The 16,536-nt window shown below is 39.7% G+C and overlaps 1 protein-coding gene across 7 annotated transcripts in view; it reads left to right on the forward strand.

Moving 5' to 3' along the window:
• USO1 (USO1 vesicle transport factor) overlaps positions 1-16,536 on the forward strand; it is a 65,532-nt gene that overhangs the window by 25,110 nt on the left and 23,886 nt on the right. For 4 of the 7 annotated variants that reach the window (XM_060781359.2, XM_060781361.2, XM_060781360.2 and 1 more), the window contains 9 exons: positions 430-550; positions 1,942-2,120; positions 2,285-2,425; positions 3,874-3,962; positions 4,489-4,643; positions 6,210-6,421; positions 11,759-11,869; positions 12,665-12,783; positions 13,445-13,626. In XM_060781359.2, coding sequence (XP_060637342.2) covers positions 430-550; positions 1,942-2,120; positions 2,285-2,425; positions 3,874-3,962; positions 4,489-4,643; positions 6,210-6,421; positions 11,759-11,869; positions 12,665-12,783; positions 13,445-13,626 — 1,309 coding nt within the window. Of the gene's footprint in view, positions 1-429; positions 551-1,941; positions 2,121-2,284; positions 2,426-3,873; positions 3,963-4,488; positions 4,644-6,209; positions 6,422-9,810; positions 9,832-11,758; positions 11,870-12,664; positions 12,784-13,444; positions 13,627-16,536 lie in introns of all 7 variants that reach the window. The other 3 variants (XM_060781356.2, XM_060781357.2, XM_060781358.2) reach the window with 1 other exon arrangement.

The raw sequence follows: 16,536 nt of genomic DNA on the forward strand, positions 1-16,536 counted from the left end.
CAGTTTAGGGAGAGAGAAATGGAAGATTATATGTGCCATCCCTGCCATTGTACCTTGGCTTCTCAAAGCTACACAATGAAGAAAGGATTGTCTCAGTATAGAGCTGGTCTCTGGTGGGAAAGTACTGCATAATTATATTGATGGGACATTCTGCTTTGCTAGAATTGAATGCAATCTTTGCCTTAATAGAAGCCATCTAGCAAAATATTAACATTTGCATAGGTGAAGTAGACACACAAAAGGGAAACAATTCTATTTATGAAGACCTGAGATTCTCAGGAGTTTTTTAAATAGAAAGAGGTGAGTCTCTGAAATAGAAGGATGCACATACCATGGTTCTTCTATTATGCAGATAGATATGGACTAAAACCTTTTTTTATTGTTGGATGGAAGTTTGTTGGTCAGTTTTATCTGCCTTTTCTTCCATAGGGTGTGTTGTTACTTCAGCAGTTAACAAGAAGCAATGCAGCCATCCAGAAAATAGTTGCTTTTGAAAATGCCTTTGAGAGGTTGTTGGATATCATAACAGAGGAGGGAAACAGTGATGGAGGTATGCTCTTGCAAACTTTATTATCTTACAGCACTCATGAAATATTGGGTGGCAAACAACCCTTTCTAGTTTCAGATATAAATTAGGTCAAAATCCCAGTTAGTTCAACATAAGTTTGTAGTGGTTTCAGAAGGGGGTCTGAGTGTAGTTTAACCTCCAGAAGATGAAGGAAGAGAGGCCCACACTGCTTTAATAAAGTGAGCAGTTTGCATCATTAGGTCTGCACTGCAGTGTTTATGAAACCACTAGAATACAATAACATCTATATAAATAAAAATGTAATGTTCGTTTGTGGGATTAACAGAACTCAAAAACCATTGGACAAATTGACACCAAATTTGGACACAAGACACCTAACAACCCAATGTATGTCCTTCACTCAAAAAAATTGATTTTGTCATTTGGGAGTTGTAGTTGCTGGGATTTATAGTTCACCTACAATCAAAGAACATTCTGAACCCCACCAACAATGGAATGGAATCAAACTTGGCACACAGTTCTCCCATGACCAACAGAAAATACTGGAAGGGTTTGGTTTTGGAGTTGTAGTTCACCTACATCCAAAGATCACTGTGGACTCAAACAATGATAGATCCGGACCAAACTCTACAAGAATACTCAATATGTCCAAATGTGAACATTGATGGAATTTGGGGAAAATAGAATCTTGACATTTGGGAGTTGTAGTTGCTGGGATTTATCGTTCACCTACAACCACAGAGCATTCATGTGGCAGGGGACGGCTAGTTTGAAATAAATAGGCTGCATTGGATCTGTGTATGTTAGTATATAGCTTGCAGTATTTCTAAAGAATATCTTTTAGATCTTAGACCAGGGGTCCTCAAACTAAGGCCCGGGGGCCAGGTACGGCCCTCCAAGGTCATTTACACAGCCCTCACTCAGGGTCAACCTAAGTCTGAAATGACTTGAAAGCACACACAACAACAACAATCCTATCTCATCAGCCAAAAGCAGGTCCACACTTTCCATTGAAATACTAATAAGTTTATATTTGTTAAAATTGTTTTAAAGTGGTTTTTGCACTACAAATAAGATATGTCCAGTGTGCATAGGAATTCATTCATTTTTTTTCTCGAAATTATAATCTGGCCCTCCCAGCAGTTGGAAGGACTGTGACATGGTTTAAAAGGTTTGAGAGCCCCTGCCTTAGACAGTTATTTGTGTAATATCAGTTATTTCGCCATAGTAGAAACATCTTACTGTACATTACTCCCTCAGCTTTCTCTTTCTTTCTTTCTTTCTTTCTTTCTTTCTTTCTTTCTTTCTAAAAAAATTACATGTGTGTTATGCTATTAAAATATGCTGTCTTGGAGTGATTATATAATTTTGACTGCTGAAACAAGTGTCCACCAACCCTTCTGTCTTTGCAGGCATTGTTGTGGAAGACTGTCTTCTTTTACTACAAAATTTGTTGAAGAACAACAATTCAAATCAGAATTTCTTTAAGGAAGGGTCCTATATTCAACGTATGAAGCCATGGTTTGAAGTTAGCGATGACAATGCTGGATGGTCAGCACAGAAAGTAACCAATCTGCATCTCATGCTGCAGGTAACTGCTTGTGTTAGAAAGCAAACAGAGCTGATTAGCACCAGTATATTCACTCCTGTGAATGTATTTTGAATTCAGTAGATTTTTTTTTCTTAAGTCAAATATCAAAAAGTGTTCCCATTAGCATTTTGACACTCCTATATGATGTTTATTTTCTGTTCCAGCTGGTTCGAGTGTTGGTGTCTCCCACAAATCCCCCTGGTGCCACCAGCAGTTGTCAAAAAGCCATGTTTCATTGTGGGTTGCTTCAACAGCTTTGTACAATCCTGATGGCCACTGGGGTTCCTGCTGACATTCTTACTGAGGTAACAGAGCACAGAGAAAGAGAAAGTTATATACAGAGAGAGGTGGCGGCGGTGCGGGGGGGGGGGGGGGGGGGGGAGTCATGGAGCACAGGAAAGTTTATTAAATTCCTGACTTGAAACTCAGTGTTTGAGGTGATGCCACTGAACAGCTTTGCTTTTGACTCCATGTGCAGTAGTACCATGCAGTTCTACCTGCAGTGTGAGTGTCATACATGCAAGGCATCAAAAATGATGAATAGCTCTGATGAAACTCATATACATTTATCTTCAGCAGATAAACAAGGAGCTCCCGGTGGCGCAGTGGGTTAAACCCCTGTGCCGGCAGGACTGAAGACCGACAGGTTGCAGGTTCAAATCCGGGGAGAGGTGGATGAGCTCCCTCTATCAGCTCCAGCTCCTCATGTGGGGACATGAGAGAAGCCTCCCACAAGGATGATAAAAACATCAAATCATCCTGGCGTCCCCTGGGCAACGTCTTTGCAGACGGCCAATTCTCTCACACCAGAAGCAACTTGCAGTTTCTCAAGTTGCTCCTTACACGACAAAAAGAAAAGCAGATAAACAACCACACGTTCGATACTGTAAAGTGTAACTTTGAATCAATATTTTTTCTTGCTTCTCCTTGTCTTGTGAATTGGCAAATAAGAAAATCCTTTTCTGTTTTAAAAATGTTTTGCATAGCTGTTTGCTGTTGGGAGCCAAGATCAGTTTATTGTATTACTAGGTTAAATCACATACCAAAAGAACCCCATTGAAATTAATGTGGCCTGTTGAGTTGGACCTAAGTAAAATCCTTTCCTTTAGGTAAGACTAGATTGTGTATTGCCTTTTCGTATTTCCTTTAAAATATTTTTATTATGTTTTCTTAAAGATAAATTTAAGACCCCACTCCCCATAACTTCCCCCATCCCTGTAACCTCACCCTTCGAAAATACAACTAAAAAAATACATGAAAGATGTTAAAAACACAGTTGACTTCTCTCCCCTTCCCCCAAGCAAAGGCATCAAAATGTTATAATGTACTTCTATTCTAATTGCTTTGACTTCTGCTAAATATAAACAAATGTAGTTAAAATTAATGCCGTCTCACAAGTGATATTAATACAATGTAAATCAGTTCTTATAATAGCACTATTTATTTTCCATTTCAGTGTTTATTCATTTTTTCCTTTTTATCTGGATTGTTCTTACTGTATTTCAGCAATTTTCCTTGTTCAAAATTTTTATGTTTTTTTGTTTATATAGGCATTGAATGTTTGCCTGTTACTATGTTGGAAACTGCCCAGAGTCCCTATTATTATAAAGTTATTGTTGATACCATATTCTTTTTGTTGATCCTCCTTTTCCACTTACATATTTTCATATACAATTTTTCATATACAATTTCTAATATTTTCCATATTTCTAATCCTTCAATTTTTGTGGATCTGTGTCATTTTACTTTTTAGACTATTAACACTGTGTCAGAGGTAATTCGAGGGTGTCAGATAAACCAAGACTACTTTGCTTCAGTAAATGCACCTTCAAACCCACCAAGGTACGGTAAGGAAAAACCTTGATGTCTTTTACTGTAAATATTAATATGTGAAATAGCAAAATATTTGCATGTGGAATTTCCCTGGTAGGAACTTTCATGACCCCCCCCCCCCCCCGGAAATACTGTGTGGCTCCTTTCTAGAAGAAATAAACCTCGTAGTTAATACAAGGATCTCAGATCAAATAGTCTATTGCCAACTAGCAACAGTTATTAGAAACAGTAACATTATTTTCTTTTTCATTCACTAATGGTATTACTGATATTTTTATCTATGCTCCTATAATAGTTATGGGGTGGAACATGAAAAGCCAAAAGGAGTAAAGATATTAGTTAACAGGTCAGTTCAGAGTAGGGAAGCAAGGGTTCATAGAGTTTCTAGTAGCATCCTGCTAGAGGAACACAGAGTTGGAGGATATATTTATTCTTCAGTATTGAAATTTCACTCCTTGGAACAAAATTAGTATACACACATGTATATATGCCTATTTGAAAAAAATAATAGATTGCTTTCTTTCCAACTTGACAGGCCTGCAATTGTGGTATTGCTTATGTCAATGGTAAATGAACGGCAACCATTTGTGCTACGTTGTGCCGTCCTTTACTGTTTTCAGTGTTTTTTGTATAAGAACCAGAAGGGACAAGGAGAAATCGTCTCAACACTTCTGCCTTCAACTATTGACGGTATAGAATTTTATATGAACGTTTTAATAAATATGTGACATTTGCCTGAAACTTTGCAAACTGTGGACACTAATATAATAATAATAATAATAATAATAATAATAATAATACTTTATTTATATACCGCTCCATCTCCCCAAGGGGACTCAGGTAACATCTCCCAGGTAACACCACAAAACATACAAGATAAAAAACAACATAACCATAAGATTAACAAAACAAAATATAAGCATATTATTAAATCTCATTGGATTCATTCAGGTTTAAAAAGACATATTGGAACACTTTATTGATGGGTTTGAGTCAGGGAGCGGTCAAGCCTCCTGTTCAAGGAGCTCCACTGGCTGCCATTCACCTGGCTGCCAATTCAAGGTGCAGGTTCTTACCTACAAAGCCCTGAACGGTTTGGGACCCGCCTACCTACGTGACTGCATCTCTGTATATGAACCCACATGATTCTTTCGATCATCCAGGGAGGCTCTGCTCTCAATCCCACCAGCATTGCAGGCACGGTTGGTGGGGGCGAGAGAGAGGGCCTTTTTGGTGGTGGCCCCTCGACTCTGGAACTCACTCCCTAAAGACATCAGACAGGCCCCCAACCTTCAAGGAGGAGCTTGAAGACATGGTTGTTCCAGTGTGCCTTCCCGGAATAATGATCCCATAGTACTTTGTCCTCCAAAGCACTTTACATTTTTTAGATCTGCTCGTAGGCCTTCCCACAAATACCACTATCACCTTTCGTCCATGTCCCAGCATTATTTCCATTTTAACTTTACATTTGGCCTCTCCACTGTTTTTAATTGAGTGTTGTCTTATTGATAATGTTGTATATTTTATTGTCTATGTTTTTATTTTAATTGCTTGTACTGTTGTTGTTTTGCTTGTATTGTTGTATTCGGACTCAGCCTCATGTAAGCCGCACCGAGTCCCTTGGGAGATGGTAGCGGGGTACAAATAAAGTGTTGTTGTTGTTATTATTATTATTATTATTATTATTATTATATAGAACACATTGAAGCCTTTGAAGTTCAAGACCATAAAATTTAGATATTTATTTATTTATTTATTTGCATTATTTCTATCCCGCCCATTGTCACCCGAAGGTGACTCAGGGCAGTATATAAAGTTGGGAAGGAGGGTTGAATCTCTGAGCAGTACAATTGCTGGGGGAGAAATCAACAGATCACAGCCATATCTGAATTTCTGGAAAGATAGTCTGTCATCTTTGTATTTAAATCAGTGGTGTCAAACTTGCCCTCCGGGTGTTTTGAAGTTTATCTCCCAGAATTGGACATTGGACAAGCTGGCTAAAGCTTCTGGATGTTGGAGGCCCAAACATCTGGAGGGCCACAAGTTGGACTTTAGCCCTGATTTAAGTGGTCCAGTTTTTAGGGTGCTCTCTTAAAAATGTATTTCACTAACGTGCATAGTTTCAGAAAAAATAACATTTCCAAACATGTGTGGCATGTCTGAAAGTAACCTGATGGCATTTTTGTACTATGTGTGAGGTAGGATTTTTGCTCATATTTTGATATCTGGTATTACATTTTGTGCCTGGTATTACAGCAACAGGAAATTCTGTCTCAGCTGGCCAGCTACTGTGTGGAGGACTCTTTTCTACAGACTCACTCTCAAATTGGTGTGCAGCTGTGGCATTGGCTCATGCTTTACAAGAAAATGCCACTTTGAAAGAACAGCTACTAAGAGTCCAGCTTGCAACAAGTATTGGTAATCCTCCAGTGTCCTTACTCCAGCAATGCACCAACATTCTTTCTCAGGTATGATATTAGCATCTTTCTGTTTTTGCATAAAATGGTTAAGCTAAAAAAAATAGCAGTACTTTTATATCAAGGCATGTTTTTTTTTCCTTAGTAGTTAGAAAGCTCTTTCTAAATGATGTAACGTCATTTTTTTGTAGAAGCTGAAATAGAATTAAATGCTGTTCCTCTCTAGTGTGTATTATCTCTCCACCGTCCCGCCCGTCAAAATGAATTCTGTTAAATTCCAACCAGTACATGTGGTATACCTCATATTTGGTTTTTGTGTGCCTTCGAGTAGTTTCTGACTTATGGCTACCCAAAGGCAAACCTGTCCTAGGGTGTTTTTGGCCTTCCTTTGAAGCTGTGAGAGTGTGACTTGCCCAACAACAACAACACACTTTATTTATATACCGCTCTATCTCCCCGAGGGGACTCAGAGATGTTTCCAAGTAACATCATCAATACATACAAAGAAAACAGCATAAACATAAAATTAACAAGACAATATAAACATATAGCACATATATATCTAAAATAATCCTTCCTGTTCAAGTGAATTTAAAAATCCGGGCCAAATCCCTACTCAGTCACCCATGGCTGACTAGGGATTTGGTTTCCCAAGTTATAATCCAGCATTCAAATGCTCACACCATTACACCACACTGGCTCTTATAATTGAGTTTAGGATGAGTAAAATCAGTGTATTGTTGAAGGCTTTCATGGCCGGAATCACTGGGTTGTTGTAGGTTTTTGCGGGCTGTATGGCCATGGTCTAGAGACATTCTCTCCTGACATTTCGCCTGCATCTATGGCAAGCATCCTCAGACCTCAATACCTCTGAGGATGCTTGCCATAGATGCAGGCGAAACGTCAGGAGAGAATGCCTCTAGACCATGGCCATACAGCCCGAAAAAACCTACCACAACCCAGTAAAATCAGTATTTTATTGATTACACAATACAACACGATTTTCTTCCTCGGTTATAAGTGTCATTTCCTAATTGGTTCTGTCATAAAAACATGGAAAAATTTATTAAACTGGAAAAAAACTTTGTTTTTGCTTGACATCCTGCAGCGCATTTTATTATAGTTTTTCAATAAATATATAATGGAGTTTCAACCAATTCAAATTAATTTGTGGCAGCCATAAAAATGAAAGTTCTAGGGTATAACAATCACCTTCTAAGTTAAAACCACACAATTAAACAGGAAATAGCACTTTCAAGCTAGAAACAGGGAAAAAAGCAAATTTTGTTGTTACAGTGTTATTGATGAATAATACACATGAAGAACAATGTATTAGAACAGGGGTCTTCAAACTTTTTAAACAGAGGGCCAGATCACAGTCCCTCCAACTGTTGGAGAGCCGGATTATAATTTGAAAAAAAAATGAATGAATTCCTATGCACACTGCACATATCTTATTTGTAGTGCAAAAACACTTTAAAACAATACAATAATTAAAATAGAGAATAATTTTAACAAATATAAATTTATTAGTATTTCAATGGGAAGTGTGGGCCTGCTTTTGGCTGATGAGATAGGATTGTTATTGTGTGCTTTCAAGTCATTTCAGACTTAGGTTGACCCTGAGCAAGGGCCGGGTAAATGATCTTGGGGGGCCGTATCCGGCCCTCAGGCCATAGTTTGAGGACCCCTGTATTAGAAGGTACTAAAATGCATAAGTAGTCAAGCTTATATCCACATCTAACAGAATTGAAAGTATAAACCTGTATGAAAACATGAAGGAATATGCAGGAAAAGCATTTGACTTGTTTACCTACAAGCAGAAGAGTGGTAACTATCTGTCTTCTAGAAAAAGAGTGCCAAATAGAAATCCTACATTAATTTGACTGTCAGTTATTAAGCAGATGAAGATCAATCATGCTTGTCTTCTTTCTGTTGCCTTCTTGCAACTTCTTACAGAAGGTATCTGTGTTCCTTTTTGACCTTCAAACTGACTTTCAGTGTTCTGTCAGATTTCAGAAACTGTTTTCTAATCGGTTTTTTAATAACTGCTTCACTGGGGAGCTGTGTTTCCCCTTCCCAGGGCCCCCTGTGCCCTGCTTTGTGCTGGTCAGTGACTGTAATAAAGTTTTGTATTATTGAGAGCCATTCTGTTTTTAGATTAAGAAAAGTTGTCACCTTTCACCACTCTTTTAATCAAAAGGTTTGGATCCTTTTGATAAGAGATAAGATACACAACACACAACACAAGATCTTGGAGTCCTTGTGGACAACACAACACACAACACAAGATCTTGGAGTCCTCGTGGACAACAAGTTAAACATGAGCCAACAGTGTGATGTGGCGGCAAAAAAAGCCAATGGGATTTTGGCCTGCATCAATAGGAGCATGGTGTCTAGATCTAGGGAAGTCATGCTACCCCTCTATTCCGCTTTGGTTAGACCACACCTGGAATATTGTGTCCAATTCTGGGCACCACAATTCAAGAGAGATATTGACAAGCTGGTATGTGTCCAGAGGAGGGCGACTAAAATGATCAAAGGTCTGGAGAACAAGCTCTATGAGGAGCGGCTTAAGGAGCTGGGCATGTTTAGCCTGAAGAAGAGAAGGCTGAGAGGAGATATGATAGCCATGTATAAATATGTGAGAGAAAGCCACAGGGAGGAGGGAGCAAGCTTGTCTTCTGCTTCCTTGGAGACTAGGACGCGGAACAATGGCTTCAAACTATAAGAGAGGAGATTCCATCTGAACACGAGGAAGAACTTCCTGACTGTGAGAGCTGTTCAGCAGTGGAACTCTCTGCCCCGGAGTGTGGTGGAGGCTCCTTCTTTGGAAGCTTTTAAACAGAGGCTGGATGGCCATCTGTCAGGGGTGATTTGAATGCAATATTCCTGCTTCTTGGCAGGGGGATGGACTGGATGGCCCATGAGGTCTCTTCCAACTCTTTGATTCTATGATTCTATGATATTGACCTGTGAATAGGGTGACTCGAGGTTTTTGACTGATTTGTTTTGACTGAAATTTCTAGACTCATACATGAGTACATACAGTAATTGTCAAAGTTCTGCCTAGTTTCCTGTGGGATTGTATAGCCAGAGACTGCAAGCATACCATTGTTAATAAGACAGGGTTGGGGGGGGGGGGGGGTCAAAAGAGCAGGCACCAAGACACATTGTAGTGAAGCAAACAATTTTGTATAATAGATTAATCATTCCATGTCATATGTTTTATATATCATGCAAAAGTTTGTTCTGCACAGAGATCATGTTCCACAGAATAGATTATGTTCCACAGAATAACCAGTATTTACATAACATTTCCACACTTCAGTGTAAATAATCTCAAGGCCTCACTTAAAAAAAAAAACTAAGCCCTTTGTTGTACTATTATATAATAAACCTGCAACATTCCCTTATCATTTTTGGTGTATGATTTACAGGGTGATAAGATCGACAGACGGGTATGTATTGGTGCACCTGAAGCATTTTTTTTGGTCCCAGCAGGGTCTTTCTGCTTTTTTAACTTTTGCTGTGTGTTTTATGAAATAACTGCTTTGAGGTTTTTCCTACTTAACTGTTCTGTGCCTGCTGTCCAGTTTTATTCCTAATAACAACCTATCTTGTTTCTTCTGGTGTTTGTGGAAGTGGTGGTATGGAAAACTTGGTTGTTATGGGTCCTTTTTTCTTTCCACTTGGAAAGACCTTGCACAGCCGCTGGGCACTGAATGTGGTGGATCTTTTTTCTTTTCTCAGTGTGGATTTAATATCACATTTGGGTGAAGTTTAATATAAGCTTAAAGATGTTAAGTCTTTGGGAGAGAAATGCAGTGGTATATACAGTTTTCTCCTTCAGACATTTGTATTAAATAATGCATAATTAATATTTTATGCTGATTGTGCCAAGAAGCATACATGCAAGATTTGAATCTTAAGACTGGTATGGTTTAGAGGTGGATTTAAAAGGAGCAAGCCATGTCAGGTTTTATTTGCATCAAGCTGGTGGCCATTGCAGTTATATTTCGCACCTCAGAGTAGAGTCACCTTGCCCAAAACACCAAACCACACCAAGGCTGAAGGTTTTGTAGTTTATTGAAGAAAAGAACAGTCTTAAATGCAAAGGTAAAGTTCCAAGAGTTCAATAGCAAACAATATGAAGCATAATCCAAAAGGCATTGTTCAAACAAGATTCCATGGCAACATGACAGAGTCCCAAGAAGCCAATTACATTGCCCAAAAGCCCAGGCAATCCAGGGAAGTGACTAGGTTAAACGCAGAAGTTGCACTGACAAATATTTGTTTTCAAACAACCCTTTAATATCTTTTCCCAGCATGAACACATTCCGTTGACCCCCTATCCTCCCTCTTGTTAGCAAGCCTTGCACTGTGGCAAACTTTGAATTGTAAGCGATCCTCCCTATCTAGATCTTCAGAGCTCTCAAGGTCGGATAGCTTGTTAGGCTCAGGCTGGGAGCTATCCTCCTCCAACTGCACCTGGCTAGTTTCATTAACATCAGAAACATCATCTGAAACATTCCTTGCCATGGGAAACTGAAACCCCTCATTTTCTTCAGAAATAACAGGAACACCTTCATGAATCTGAATCTCATCATCTTCTACCTGAGGCTCCAGCTGAGCCACAACATTATAGTAGAAACAGTGTTGTGAAGTTTCTTATAATTAAGCCAAGGCCACTCTTTACTTTCAGTTAGTCACATCTATCTATCTATCTATCTATCTATCTATCTATCTATCTATCTATCTAATGTTAGCACAACTTTATAGCAATCACTTCTCAAGAATATTGTAATTGGTTAAGAAGCCTTACCATGGAAAATACATTACTGTTTTCAATTATATTTTAAAAATGGAAACAAGCTTTTCTGAGAACATATGTTTGTATATGGATGGGTATATTTGTCGTGTTTTTTCTCCCTCCCCAAATACTTCACAAATTTTTTTAAAAAAACAATCCTTATAAGAACAAACCAGAAACATCTACTGAAGCTTAAAAACACAGGGGGGAAAAGATGCTCTGCTACGGGTTAGGGATGATTTTCATTGGGTTGTAATTGTGGAGGGAAAAGTCAAACTTCCATGCCCTGTAGGTCCTTACCCTAGAATTACATTTTTGAAACATAGGCATGCTTATTTTAACTGTGTGATTAGCAAGACTTGGTTTGGCTTTCAAATGATGTTGCCTTTTTGGTATGTAGTTATTTTATTGACTGAAAAACTTGTGTGACAATTGGTTGCCTTCTACGTAATTTGGCATTTTACTTTTTTGGGAAAGTTTGGGAAATATTTCAAAGTAGCAAATGTGTGAAGGAATCAGAAGACCGGGTAATACAAGTGATGTTTTGTTTCTTTCCTTGTTTTTTCTCTCTCCAGGGAAGCAAAGTGCAGACAAGAGTTGGATTATTAATGCTGCTTTGTACTTGGCTCAGCAACTGCCCTATTGCTGTAACACACTTTCTCCACAATTCAGCCAATATTCCTTTTGTATCCTTTCCAATGCATTCAGTGCTCCCAATGATAAATACGGTTCTTAAGACCACAGTTTATGTGTGTCAACCAGAGAGGAGGGTCCTCACTTTGTGGATCAAACAGTAATGTTTCAGTATAATTACATTGTCATTTCCTTTAATGGCAATGTAATTTACATAGGTTCCTGAATAAATATATGTATTACTTACACTTGTTTTCATTGCACTGATAATAATATGTACTATGAAAATACCCCATTCCCAAAATATTATTTCTCTCCCATTAATGAACATATATGTAGCACTATTTAAGGAAGGGTTCACAAATGTAGTTGTTAATAAACCAATGCAATTCTACATAATTGTGCTCTTCTTTGTTTGATATCAGTGTTGTAACTTTCTAGAAAAAACAGTTTTTCATAGGAAAATTCAGTAAAAGTTCCTATTCCTAACATTATTCAGGATATTCAGATGACTTTCCATCATCCATGACTTGTAAATATTTTTAAAATAAAAAACTTGATTTTTATTTTATTTTTTGACTTTCATATCCCACACTGTGCAGATGAGCATACCTGTCTTCCTTCAAAGCTTTAAATGTGCTTTTCAAGCTGTCTTAAATACACATATTGATTGTTTTACATTTTACTGGATATGTTTAGGGCATATAATCAGTAAATGCTTGAATATTTGATTTATGTTTACTTAGTTAATTTAATACAAATAATTCATTAAAATAGAATAAATTGTTTTTATGAATGAGGCACATTCTCTCCATTTAGTGTCTAAATAGCCTTAACAGAGGATCTAGCTAACAGGACAAATAGCCGAAAACCTTGGAGAAGAGGAGCAATTAGTCCAAGGACTGTGTGCTCTTTTATTAGGAATTTCTATTTATTACAATGACAATTCACTTGAGAATTACAAAAAGTGAGTATATTGGGAAATAATGTAATGCTAAAGTATCCTCCGTTCATATACCTTCAAAGGCAATGAATAAAAAACAGATGGACCTCACAATACAGCTAAGCGGGTGGGGGTGATACTGAAGCATTTGATGAAATTAAATGGTTGAAACTGTATTGAAATGCCAGGCCATAGTTTGTCTTCTAGAGTCATATGGCTTTCTGTTGAGGCTCAGAACTGAAGTGAAAACTCCCACATAACTAATAATGCTTTTTAAACTACAGGTTTTCCTCTTCCCTCATTATTTCCAAATGCCTAACTTAACTTGATCCATTTCATTTGCTGTACTCTGTGGAAACTGTTACTGAAAAATTCAAAATATACATAGGTGATATATCAGGCCAATCAAACAGAGCTAAAAATATTATATTCAATGATTTTATTGATGGTAGGGGGAAAATAATGTTTTTGCTAGAGAATCTGAAGATATCTTCATTATGCTTTATTCTCTGTATTGCTTTTGCTATCGCATGCTATTACATTTTAGTTCTTCATTCTTTCAGTCATTATATCTTTGTTCTTAGATGTTGTTCTTTCTGTCCATCAAATTAGATGCATTAGTTAATTGGAGTCCATAGATTTCACTCTGTTGTCTGTTACTTAAGTGCTATGTTTTCTCCTTTAGGGAGAAATTAAAGCAACTGATAGAAAAGAGGATTGGCAAAGAAAACTTTATTGAGAAATTGGGATTTATTAGCAAACATGAATTCTATTCCCGAGCGGCCCAGAAACCTCAACCAAGCTTTTCTAGTCCAGACCATATGATGTTCGATCATGAATTTACTAAATTAGTGAAAGAGTTGGAAGGTAAGATATGTTATCATATTTCTGCTTTTGGACAAGAAATATTATGTCTTAAGGTAATTAGAAGTTCTGTTCATAATGAATGTCAAGTTAAATGAACATCAGCATCAATTTAAGTTTTTCCTGAATGTACTTCCGTGCTAAGACTTGCTATGAACCTGGAACAGATTGTTCTAGTGCAGAAGCTACTATAGATTTATTAGGTTACCTGTTATTAGAGTGATTTGTTGTTTAAAATTTGAGGGGGCAATTCTGTCCAGTTAAAATTATAATTATATATTTACATATTATAATTATTATAATTATATATTTACATTACATGTAATATTACTAATAATATTACAATATAATGGTATAGTGCAATATAGTAATATATAATACGGATATTGTACTATTCTAATAATATAATATATTGTATGAAAATATATATTGTAAGCTGCTCTGAGTCCCCTTTGGGGTGAGAAGGGTGGCATATAAATGCCATAAATAAATAAATAAATTAAAAGGGGGAGGTTGGAGTTCAGATGGGTCAGAACATGAAGAGACATAATTGTGCCAATTTCTAGTTCTATGAGTGTGTTTCTGCTTATCTTCTGACCAAATATGAACCACTGCGGAGATTAAGATCTTCTGGGGAGGCCCTGCTCTCGGTCCCACCACCATCACAGGCGCGTTTGGCAGGGACGAGAGACAGGGCCTTCTCAGTAATTGCCCCTTGACTATAGAACTCCCTTCCTAATGAGATCAGGTCAGCCCCATCCCTCTTATCCTTTAGAAGGATGATAAAAACGTGGCTGTGGGACCAAACCTTTGGGACTGTGCAATGAGGCAGCTATAGGAACCCTTAGTATGCCAACCAAATTCGATATGGTTGTTGAGACAGTTTTAACTAGTGGATTTTAACGTCGAGATATGTGATTTTAATGCTTTTGTATGTGTATGGCATAATATGTTTCGGCATTGAATGTTTGCAGTTTATATGTTGTGCTCCACCCTGAGTCCCCTTTGGGGTGAGAAGGGCAGAATATAAATGGTGGTGGAGTCCCAACGGCTTCTTGTGCTGGGGGACTTCAACATCCACGCCGAGGCGACCCTCACAGGAGCGGCTCAGGACTTCATGTCTGCCATGGCAACCATGGGGCTGTCCCAGCAAATAACTGGCCCCACCCACTGTGCTGGACACACATTGGACTTGGTTTTCTGCCAGGGATGGGAGCAGGGTGGCGGTGTGGAGGAGTTGTCCATCTCTCCGTTGCCATGGACCGACCACTTCCTGATCAGATTTAGGCTCACTGCGCCCCCTAACCTCCGCAAGGGTGGAGGACCCATTAAGAAGGTCCGCCCCAGGAGGCTTATGGATCCGAACGGATTCCTGACGGCTCTTGGGGATTTTCCCGCCGCCTCGGTAGGTGACCATGTCGAGGCCTTGGTCGCTCTCTGGAATGGGGAGATGACCAGGGCAATTGACAGGATCGCTCCGGAACGTCCCCTCTCAAGTAACCGAGCTAAACCAGCTCCTTGGTTCACTGAGGAGCTGGCAGCGATGAAGCGAAGGAAGAGGGTACTAGAGAGCGTGTGGCGCTCGGACCCAAGCGAGCCAAATCGAACACGGTTTGTGTCCTTTTTAAGGGCATATGCCACGGCAATAAAAGCCGCAAAGAAAACTTTCTTTGCGGCTACTATTGCGTCTGCAAAAAACCGTCCGGCGGAGTTGTTTCGGATTGTCAGAGGTCTTTTAACTCCCCCTACCTTAGGCGGGAGCCCTGACAATTCGGCCACGCGCTGTGAAGCATTTGCTCGGTTCTTTGCAGACAAAGTCGCTTTGATCCGTTCTGGGCTGGACGCCACATTAAATGCAGTCTCTGTGGATGTGACACAAGCACCTGCTTGTCCTATTTTGTTGGATTCTTTTCAGTTTGTGAAACCCGAGGATGTGGACAAGATACTTGGAGGAATGAGGCCTACCACGTCCATCCTAGACCCCTGCCCATCCTGGCTTCTGAAAGAGGCCAGAGGGGGATTGGCTGAGTGGGTAACGGTGGTGGTTAATGCCTCCCTTCGGGAAGGCACGATTCCAGCGAGCCTAAAACAGGCTATTATAAAGCCGCTGTTGAAGAAACCATCACTGGACCCCACTAAATTTGACAACTTTCGGCCTGTTTCCAATCTTCCCTTTTTGGGCAAAGTCATGGAAAGCGTGGTGGCCTCACAACTCCAGGTATTCTTGAGAGACACGGATTATCTGGATCCGGCACAGTCTGGCTTCAGACCGGGACATGGTACCGAGACGGTCTTGGTCGCCTTAGTGGATGATCTCCGCCGGGAGCTAGACAGGGGGAGTGTGTCCCTGTTGGTGCTTCTGGACCTCTCAGCGGCCTTCGATACCGTCGACCACGGTATTCTTCTGGGACGCCTTGCAGAGATGGGCCTTGGGGGCACCGCTTTGCGGTGGCTCCAGTCATTTCTGGAGGGTCGTACCCAGAAGGTGTTATTGGGGGACTCCTGTTCAACACCACAGCCTTTGACCTGTGGCGTTCCTCAGGGCTCCATACTGTCCCCCATGCTGTTTAACATCTACATGAAGCCGCTGGGTGAGATCATCCGGAGTTTCGGGGTGCGGTGTCACCTGTACGCAGATGACGTCCAACTCTGTCACTCCTTCCCACCTGCTACTAAGGAGGCTGTCGAAGTCCTGAACCGGTGCCTGGCCGCTGTGACGGTCTGGATGAGGGCGAACAAACTGAAATTAAATCCAGACAAGACAGAGGTACTCCTGGTCAGTCGCAAGGCCGAACAGGGTATAGGGTTACAGCCTGTGCTGGACGGGGTCGCACTCCCCTTGAAGGCGCAGGTTTGCAGCTTGGGTGTGACCCTGGACTCATCGCTGAGCCTGGATCCCCAGGTTTCAGCGGT

Source organism: Anolis sagrei, chromosome 6 (assembly GCF_037176765.1).
Source record: "Anolis sagrei isolate rAnoSag1 chromosome 6, rAnoSag1.mat, whole genome shotgun sequence".
Classification (NCBI taxonomy): domain Eukaryota; kingdom Metazoa; phylum Chordata; class Lepidosauria; order Squamata; family Dactyloidae; genus Anolis; species Anolis sagrei.